This window comes from Phyllostomus discolor, chromosome 3, assembly GCF_004126475.2.
Source record: "Phyllostomus discolor isolate MPI-MPIP mPhyDis1 chromosome 3, mPhyDis1.pri.v3, whole genome shotgun sequence".
Lineage (NCBI taxonomy): Eukaryota > Metazoa > Chordata > Mammalia > Chiroptera > Phyllostomidae > Phyllostomus > Phyllostomus discolor.
In genome coordinates, this window is record NC_040905.2 from 214,145,613 (window position 1) to 214,155,046 (window position 9,434).

Genomic DNA, 9,434 nt, shown 5'->3' on the forward strand with positions numbered 1-9,434 from the left:
AGGGAGAGGGCGCTCAGGGTGCACCCAAGGGTGGGATGGCAGGGGGGGCCCAGACGCGATGACTCGCACCAGCAGGAAGGGAAGGGCAGCGAACATTTATTAGCGTCTCTAGTAGCCAGACTGGAGGCAGGGTCTTCCCCTCCGGGACCCGACCGGGCCACCCCGCCACCCTGCACCCACCCACTCGAGGGGCTCCCCCTCAGTGCCCCCAGGAGCCACGCCCACACCCAGGTCGACGCCCCGGGAGGGGACAGTGGCGCACTGCCCCGCGGTCCGAGGTCGGGGAGTAGGGAGGAGAAACGGGAGAAGCGCACACGTTGCAAGGTTTGTTTGACAGCAGGTTCGGGTGGAGGGTCCCGGGGCGGGGCTGACACCCGGTTCCGCTCGGCCACGTGAGGAGACCCGTGCTGGCGCCGGGGTCGAGGGGAACCGGCCGGGGAGGCCAGCCGGGACGCGCCGATTTCGAGGCTTTGTCTTCATTTCGCCCGGGGCCCCTTCTCGATGGGCTTCCCCACGTCCTTCCCCCGCAGCTTGAGGCCTGAAAGGGCCGTCACACCCACTGGCCCCGCAGGACACAGCACCCCACGGCGTCCCCACCCACAGTCCCCGAGGGGCAGAGGCCGCCCACGGGACTCCAAACACCAGTTCCCTCACCCCACGGGAAAGAGGGGCGGAGAGGGGAAGGGGGAGGGAGGGAGGAGCGGCCCCCATCCCGTCTGGGCTCCCTGCGCCGGCTGACCGGAGACCCAGAACGCGTGCTCCGGGCCTCCAGCGGACACCCCAGAGGGCGGGGCGTGTGGGGACAGGAACCAGCCACAGAGGACGCCTGCCCCGGGTGTGGGGAGGGCGGTGGCGGAACGTGAAAGGGGAAGAGAGCCACACGGCCCGCTCCTGGGAATTTCCTCGGAGCCCGGGACTCCCTGCGCCCCGTCCTCGCCAGCCCCTCGTGGGAGAGCCCCCACACTCATCACACCCAGTCCCCAGCAGGGGCGGAAGGGCACTCACCGATGGCTCTCTCTATTTTGCCCAGAACTTGGTTATTAGGGATGGCTCGTCCACTCTCGTAGTCTGCGATGACCTGCGGCTTCTCGTTGATTTTCTAAAGGGACGCAGTCACTTCAGCGAGGAAACGGTGCAGAACCAGGACGCGCGTGGGTGGCCCCGGGGACCCCACCGTCTGCGACAGTGAAGGGCCCAGGGCCTCCGAGGAGAAGCTCGCGGACACTCTGGGGTCGCACGTGAGAGGAAGTCTCACCTGGTCTCAGGGGGCTTCCCCGGAGGCCTGGGGGCCGGGGCGAGGGCAAACTGAACCCCCGGGTCACCAGGCAGACGGAGCCCGCAGTGCGGGCTCTCCGCGCCCCGGCCTGCCCGCCCGCCCGCAGCCCGGGAGGAGGGGCGGCCACACTCACGGTCGCCAGGTCCTTCTGCGTCAGCCCCTTGCTCTGCCGGCCCTGCTGGATCACCTTGCCCACCTCCAGGGGCACCCGGTCGTGGTGCAGCTCCTCCGTCTCCCGGTCCAGCTTGGCCGTGTTCTTGGTGATCGAGTGCTGCTTGTTCTGGCCGGCGGCCCCTGGGCGGTGGGGGGCGAGAGCAGAGTGGGTTTGTGGCCCTTTCCGGATGCGCACCGAGCAGGACCGGCGAGGCGCCTGCGCCCAGGTGACCCGGAAGCCAGGCCACCCACACGTCATGAGAACCTCACAGGTGTCCGAGCACGGAGCCCAGAGCTGCCTCCCGGCTGTGGGGGTGGGGAGAACCAGCCCTCCTGGGCCCTGCCGGCCACAGCCGCTCGGATGAGATGCCAGACATTCCCAGCCACCCAGCCGCCCGGGGCCACAGCCCAGTCTGCACAGACGACCCGCCCCCATGCCCCCACTCCCCCGCCGAGGCCGGGAGCACGGGCACCTACACTTCTTGGACGTCTCCACATCTTCTCCCCGTCTCTGGGCCGCGAGGATGGCCTGGAAATCAGGAGGCGCTTTGGTGAAGAAGAGCTGGGCCGCGCAGGCTGCTGTGGGCCGGGCAGCCCCAGGTGTGGGCGAGGCCCTGGCCCTTGGAAGGACTGACACCAGGGCCGAGCCCCCAGGCACCTCTCAATAAGCTGCTGCTGCAGGAACCGGGACCCGCTCCCTCCCGGCCGTGAGAGCGAGCGACGTGCTAACGGGACCCTCTCGGGAGCCCACACCCGACACGGACAGACTCTCCTGCACATGCCCCCCCGCCCCCCCCTGCTCTGGCCGCCCTCAGGGCTCTGGGCTCCCACAACCCAGAGGGCGCAGCGCCGGGAGCCTGCACCACCCCGCTCCCCACGCCACAGAGAGTGGCACCCCCGATCTGCAGTCCAGGACTAGCGATCGTTTCCTGGTGCCTCTAACACTCGAGGAAGTGGCTGCCGGGCACTCCTGAGGCAGAACTGTTCCCGGACACTTCCCAGACCTGTCCACTCGACTTCTGGCCTGTGGTTGCTGAGGTCCCTTCGGAAAAAAAGAGCAAACACGGTTTTGACCGTGCAGCAGCCCAGCACAGGTTGGAGAGAGCTGGTCACCGGACCGCAGCCACTCCTAGCCCAGACCCGGCACTGCGTGTCTAAGGCTCCCGACGTCACGAGAGAGCCAGGGTAGGGGCTGAACCACCCTCCCCGTCTCCATCGGATTCACAGACGGCCCCGGACAGGTTGCCGCGCTGAGAACCGTCTGCCCCAAGCAGCCCTCGGGGCTCATCTCCACTCGCACGACCGGGAGGCTACCTCGGCCTGGACGCAGCGCGCCCCTGCGGACTGCGGCGCGCCCCCGTGGGTGACACAGGCGGCCTCGGACCGAAGAGACTCTCTTCGGGGGCTCCCAACCCGCCCCGGCCCCTGCCCCGTATCCGTGCGCCAGGATCCCTGTTCCCGCCCCAGGGCCTCCCCCACGACCCTGCCCGGTCCTCCCTCCGCCTCGCCCTCGCCGTCCGTGTCGGCACCCAGAAACCTAAGGCCGCGGGACCTCGCCGCGATGCCGACCCCAAGCCTGCACCATCGGTCCGAAGCCCCCTGACCCTCCTGCTCCCACGCCCGCGGCCAGGTCCACGCCTCCGCGGTCCGGTCCCCCCACCGCCTCGCCGGGTCCCAGCCCCAGGATGCCGTCCCATCCCCCACCCACCCGCTATCGCCCGACCGCCCGACGGTCCTCCGTCCGGCCTTCTGCCCGTCTTCGCCCCACACGCCCCACGTCCGCCCCGGGCTGTCCCGGGCCGACCGTCTCTCTTGCCCCGGTCCCCGCCCTTCCCTCCCGGGTTTCCTGAACGCGGCCCCCCGCTCCGGGTCGGCTCCGGGTCGGCCCCGCGTCGGTCCCGCCCGGTCCGCCCGGCCGCTCCGGGGTCCGGCGGCCGGCGCGGCGCCCGCACCTGCTTGGACTTGGCCTGCGCGGCCGTGGGGCCTTTCTTGCGCAGAACCGTCACCGTATCCCAGTCGCTCTCGGCCATGGCGGGGCGGGCGGGTCCCGCGGTCCGTCGGGAGGCTCCGCGGCAGCTGCTCGAGACCCGGAGACGCGACGTCGCCTCGTCGCTCCGCCGCTTCCGGTGCCAGTCACGGCCCCGCCCCCGCTTCCCATTGGTCGGAGTCCTGGAGGGGCGGGCACTTCCTGCGGCTCCGGGCCAGTGCTCGCCCTGTTCGTCTGAGGGAAACGCGGGGGCGGTGCGTGACGTAAGGGTGGCGACGTCAGGGCCCGGAATGTGCGCTAGGGGGCGCGGAGGGGGCGCGGAGGGGGGCGCGGAGGGGGGCGCGGAGGGGGCGCGGAGGGGGGAGAGGCGCGCACGGGTGGAGTGCGGGGACGCGGGGACAGGGCGCTGTGCGCGGGGGAGGGAAAGCGAGAAGAGCGGACTCGAGTAGAGGCGGGGGCGCGGGGAAGGGGCTATCTGTTCACAAACTGGGTGCAAGGGAAATGTATACGCGTCAGTCTTTCTGGAGCTGAACTTCGGTTCTGCTTCATCCCGCTGTTTTGTTACCCTGCATGCAGTCTGGAGCTCTCTTTTTCGGGAGTTGGGGTCACGTGGTGCAGAGACGTTGGGCATATAAAATTTAGGGAAGGATTCTTTTTTTTAGATAAAGAAGTGACTCTGGCTGGTGTGGCTCAGTGGATTGAGCACCAGCCTGCCAACCAAAGGGTTGCAGGTTCAATTCCCAGTTAGGGCGTATGCCTGAGTTGCAGACTAGGTCCCCAGTAGGGGGCTTGCGAGAAGCCACCACACGTTGATGTGTTTCTCTCCTCTGTCTCCCTCCCTTCCCCTTTCTAAAAATAAATAAAATCTCGCCCTGGGTAGATGGAGCGCGGGCCTGCGAACCGAAAGGTCGCTGGTTCGACTCCCAGTCAGGGCACATTGCCTGGGTTGCAGGCCAGGTCCCCAGTTGGGGGAGTTCAAGGGGCAGCCACACATTGATGTTTCTCTCCCTCTCTTTCTCCTTCCTTTCCCCCTCTAAAAAATAAATAAATAAGATCTTAGAAAAAAATAAAAATAAAATCTTTAAAAAGAAAGATGAAGGAAAATTATAACACCAAAGTTAGAAAAATTATCTTTGTATACTATATGAGCATTATTTTACAGTAACACTTTACACTCACTTTTACGATAGTTTTGTATAAGGGGAAGCTTAAGTTATAAATTTAAAAAACACTGACAAGTGCCACGAACATCACAACATTTAGAAAAATAACCTTTCTATGGGTTAATGAGTGCATCTCTCGTGCTTTTGCTTACGTTTTTGGCTGTTCTCTTAAATGCCGCGTCATGACTTTGCAGGATTGTCTCGGGAAGAGCACACTGTGACCCCGACTCCCTCCAGTGTGTCTGATCGCGTTGGCACCTGTTTGTCCTGACGTCGGTCTGGGCAGCACCCGGGGCTTGGCGTGCAGGTGCTCACGGTAGCATCCCTACAGGCAGGTGCACGCTGCACAAAGGCAAGGACCTTAATAAATGCAGTCCCCACACAAAAGGGAAAAACACAAAGGGTGAATTAAGTTGTATGTCCTGCGTCACAGAACGCCTTCATCAGGGGGGATAAGGTTCAGTCTGTCCAGGAGTTGGGTGGAGCTGAGTCCTCTGCTTACCGTTTTACACACTGCACGGTTAGGAGGATTTTGCACAGACTCACCTCTGGTTCACAGTACAAACCTTATCTCTACTCCACTCCCCAATACTTGTGGTGCTGGGTGCTGTGTAGATGGGTACTCGGCGGCCGTGGAACACATACGTACCCCAGGCCAGGCCAGCAAGGCTGGGAACTACATAAAAATGTCCCATAAGCTGCAACTAAATGTCTCTCAACTCAAGTTCCCCTTAGTGGTGCTGACCTGAAAAATGAAACAGTTAGTTTACCGACAAAAGTGGTTTCATGAGCTCTGTCCAGAAAGTATCCAGCCGTGAACTATGGCAAATAGAGACATTTATCAAAAGAGATACAAGACACACAAGAAACATTGTACACAGGAGCATGACCTTTCAGTTCCCTCAAAGTAGGCAGCTTGGAACCTCACACAGTTCTCCCAGTGTCTCTTCCACTGTTTAAAACACTGCAAAATCTCTGGTGGAATCGCCATCAGCTGCCCTGTTGTATTTTCCTGAATCTCATAAGTGGTCTGAAGTCTCTTCCCTTTCAAAGGTGATTTGTGTTTTGGGAAAAGCCAGAAGTCACAGGGCACCAAATCTGGGCTTGAGGAGAGCTGAGTCACCTGGGTGATGTGATGTTTCACAAAAAAACTGTACAAAATGTGATACATGAGTGGGTGCGTTGTCGTGATGAAGCTGGCAATCACCAGGTGCCCATAGCTGCGGACTTCTAAATCACCCAAATAGTTTCCATGGAGGAATGTTCAAGCTTAATGCAAAATTAGATGCAGATTCATTGCCCCACTAGCTCAGTCATTTTGAATGCGACGGCCACACAGTACACATGCTCACTCACTGGTGTCTACCACCCCCACTGACTAGTACAATGAAGTCATCATTGCTCACACACGCACATTCCAGTCCCCTCTCCTTGGCCACCAGGTCAAAGCAATGTCACGCCAACCGTTCTCGTTGTATTAACAATGGCTGGACTTTTTCCGGACAGACCTTGTATTTAGAAACAGTAAAGAATCACAATTCAGGGCATACGATTATTGCAAAACCATAAGCAAGTCTGGAAAACAAAGGAGAGGAACCTTCATTTATAGAGGAAAGGGGGAAGTTAGGAGGGTTTGTTTTTGTTTTTTTTTTAAGATTTTATTTATTTATTTTTAAAGAGAGAAGGGAGGGAGGAGAGAGAGAAACATCAATGTGCGGTTGCTGGAGGCTGTGGCCTGCAACCCAGGCATGTACCCTGACTGGGAATCGAACCTGCAATGCTTTGGTTTGCAGCCCACACTCAATCCACTGAGCTATGCCAGCCAGGACATTTTTTTTTAAAGATTTTATTTATTTTAGAGGGGAAGGGAGAGGGAGAGAAACATCAATGCATGGTTGCCTCTCGTGTGGCCCCCACCGGGGACCTGACCTGACCCACAACCCAGGCATGTGCCCTGACCAGGAATTGAACTGGCGACCCTTAGATTCACAGGCCAACACCCAATTCACTGAGCCACACCAGCCAGGGCAGAAGGGGTTTTTATAAACAGAATCCATTGAAGGAAACCTGGAAGTCCAAATGGAGTGGCTTTTCATTGTCTGCGTTGTGGTGGTCTCTCATTGGCTGAGCTGTTGCTGGGTTAGGAGAAAATCTTCCTCCAGCTGGAGTAGTAACTTAAAAAACATCTGTTGAGATGCACACGACTCTTCCTGTTGGGGTGATTGACACTGAGTGGTAGGACGGCAGAACTCGCCCCACAGGCCCGCCCACTCCAAATTCTAGTTGAGGTTTTCTTTATTAATTTTCACAGTGGGGGTCCCAGCAATGCCCGTGGTCACTCCAAGGTGCCCGGAGAAGAGTGGAACAAAGGAAGAGTCTGCCTGGAAACAGGCAGTTAAAATGTTCCGCTCAGCAAATCTCACCAGTGCCGGTGCTCTCACAGAGCCAGATTGGCCTCCCGGCGCTCGAAGCTGCATGAGCTCGTGGTGCTGTGTTCGCCCTGTCACTCGGGCCGGAGATGGGGCATCTCGTCCTGGGCGTCCTCTGTCCCTGCAGGTGTCTGCCAGGACAGCCACCGTCCCGCCCGGCTCCTGGTCAGCAGTCCAGTCCTGATGCCGCAGAGACTTCTGCCACTCCCGTCCTTGTGACCCCTGCTGCCAGCAGGGCACGGACGGAGCAGGCGCCTGTGCCTCCCCCACCACCCATCCTGCTGCCTCCACTCACCCAGCACACCCCTGAATGGCCTTAGTCCTGGGGAGGAGGGGTGTTTAAAAGAATCCATCTGGTGTCCAGTCCTGTCCTCTGGCCTCACGTGAGGCCCGGAGGGAGTGAGTGGTCCGGCGGTGGTGGAGGGCCAACGGCTTCTCCAGTGCACTGGGCCTCGTCCGGGGAAGCGAGAAAGGATGGCAGGCGGGAGGCAGGACCAGGGCCAGACGGCCAGGGGTCCCAGTTGGGTTGAAGAGTGCAGCCAGGGAGGGCCCCCAGTGGGCCTGGGGGCCTGCTGAGGCACGGTGCAGGGGACACCCTCAGAGGGCACCAGGAACCTCCTGAGCTGCGGACCTCCGCCGGGTGACCTCACTTGCTGAGTTCAAGCGCGAGGTGAGCCGACTCAGAGTTCGCGGGTTGGAAGCCAGGACGTCGGAGCGAGGTGCGGCAGGGAGCCAGCAGACGCGAGGTGCCTGCGCGGGATGGCCCGCAGTTTCCGCCTCAGCCGGAAGATGGCGCGCGCGGACCCGCCGCTGCGCCGGCAGGCAGGGTGTTTGGGTGGAGGCGGCGGCCGGAGGTTGCCGGAAGGGAGGCGGGCAGGGCGCCCACGCAGGGCTTGTCTCTGCAGAGGCAGTTTGGGGTGACCTTTGCTTTCCTCTCGGTATTTATGTGTTTTCCAGAAGTGACCTTCCAAAGTGACTGCCTGTTCGTCAAACACGGTCGTAGTGGCACTAGGCACTGCTGTCCGTGGCTCGAGAAAGTGCGGGACTGTGAACAGAGCACACGCCCCCCCCCCCCTTTGCGAGCCCTTGCCCAGGCTGCAGAGAACGCGGAGGGACGTGAAAACTGTCCCCCCCCAGCTCTGCGCCCTGTGCTCTCCCCCCTGGGCTCCTGCTGCCAGCGGGGGGCCCTGGGCAGAGCACGGGTGCTGTTGGGGGCGGTGCGGCCCACCCTGTGTCTTCTCCTTACCTCTGGGGGCTGTCCCGGGGTAGCGGTGGCCTGGCTGTGAGTTTTGTGGGAGAGGCAGAGGGGGAGCCCCTCCGGGCTGGCACCGGCACAGGGGAATTCTGGCCCAGCGCTGGCGGGCGCCCGCCTTGCTGGAAGCGTGCCCCTCAGACGGGGGGCGGGGGGTGACGGTGAAACCAGCTTATTTTAGAGGCTGCTGTCCAGGGTCGGTCTTCACATGTCTGGAGAGTCAGGACATGAGGGAGCTCTCAGGTGGGGAGAGGGTTGTACTCTCAGGTGGGGAGGTGGCTGCACCCCCGGAGGCTCTGGGGACAGCCTGGGGGGCACATATGGGACATCTCACGTCCAGGTCCTGAGTGGGGGCCCAGGTCACCCTTCCCGCCTCCTGGCCCCGTATGCATGCTGGTGTCTCTCTTCCCAAAGAGCTGAGTGAGTGAAGGACGTGAGGTGAGGGCTTTAGGAGGGAACTGGCTATGCGGGGGGTGGGGGGGCTGTCATAGGCAGGAGAGGGGGTGAGCTGCTTGCCCTCGGGCAGAGTGGGCGGCAGTGCCAGCCACGCCCACATGGTCTGCACACCCAGTGGGCAGCTGATGGGGCCTCTCCTGCCCTGGTTGCCCCGAGGGCAGAGGGCAGGTGGCCACACGGCCTTGCCCTTGATCTGCAGCCAGGCCCACGCTTCTCTCTGGGAGGGGTGCTGGAGCCCAGGGCAGCTGCCCCAGGCCTGCACCCTTCCTTGCCCCGGACCTCAGCCTGGTCACCTCCCAGGGCTGTCCCAGGTGCCTCCTGGCTCCTCCCCAGTCGTAGCTGTCTCTGTGGACCGAGTTTTGCTTTCTTTTTGGCAGGAAGGAGCCTGCCTGGGAATCCCCTGAACGGCCCGAAGGCCAGAGTGAGTCATCCCTTTCCAGCCTGCCAGGACAGAGGTGTCACTCCCTCCCAGCTGACTGGAGGGGGCGGGGCGGTCCCTTTCTGGTCAGGGCCATGCCACCAAGGCTCCCTCTCCCTCCGTGCAAGCCTGGTGTCAGAGTCAAATTAAAAAAAAAAAAAAAAAAGTGTGTGCATGAGAATGCTGTAAAAGCGGCAACGTTTACAATGAGCAAAAGCGTCTTCACACCAGAAGTGCTGGCAAGTCCACAGGCAGCTGGCGGCCTTCCCAGCAGGTGAGACCTTGATCGTGAAACCTCTG

The 9,434-nt window shown here is 61.5% G+C and overlaps 1 protein-coding gene across 1 annotated transcript; it reads right to left on the reverse strand.

The window, feature by feature from the left end:
- Positions 1-79: 79 nt before the first annotated feature.
- EDF1 (endothelial differentiation related factor 1) lies at positions 80-3,561 on the reverse strand. Its single transcript, XM_028517762.2, has 5 exons — positions 3,382-3,561; positions 1,907-1,958; positions 1,410-1,570; positions 1,006-1,099; positions 80-538 (listed from the first exon to the last, which is right to left on the reverse strand). Exons 1-5 carry the CDS (start codon positions 3,457-3,459, stop codon positions 477-479), a joined length of 447 nt encoding a protein of 148 aa, XP_028373563.1. The 5' UTR covers positions 3,460-3,561; the 3' UTR covers positions 80-476.
- Between the last annotated feature and the right edge of the window lie 5,873 nt (positions 3,562-9,434).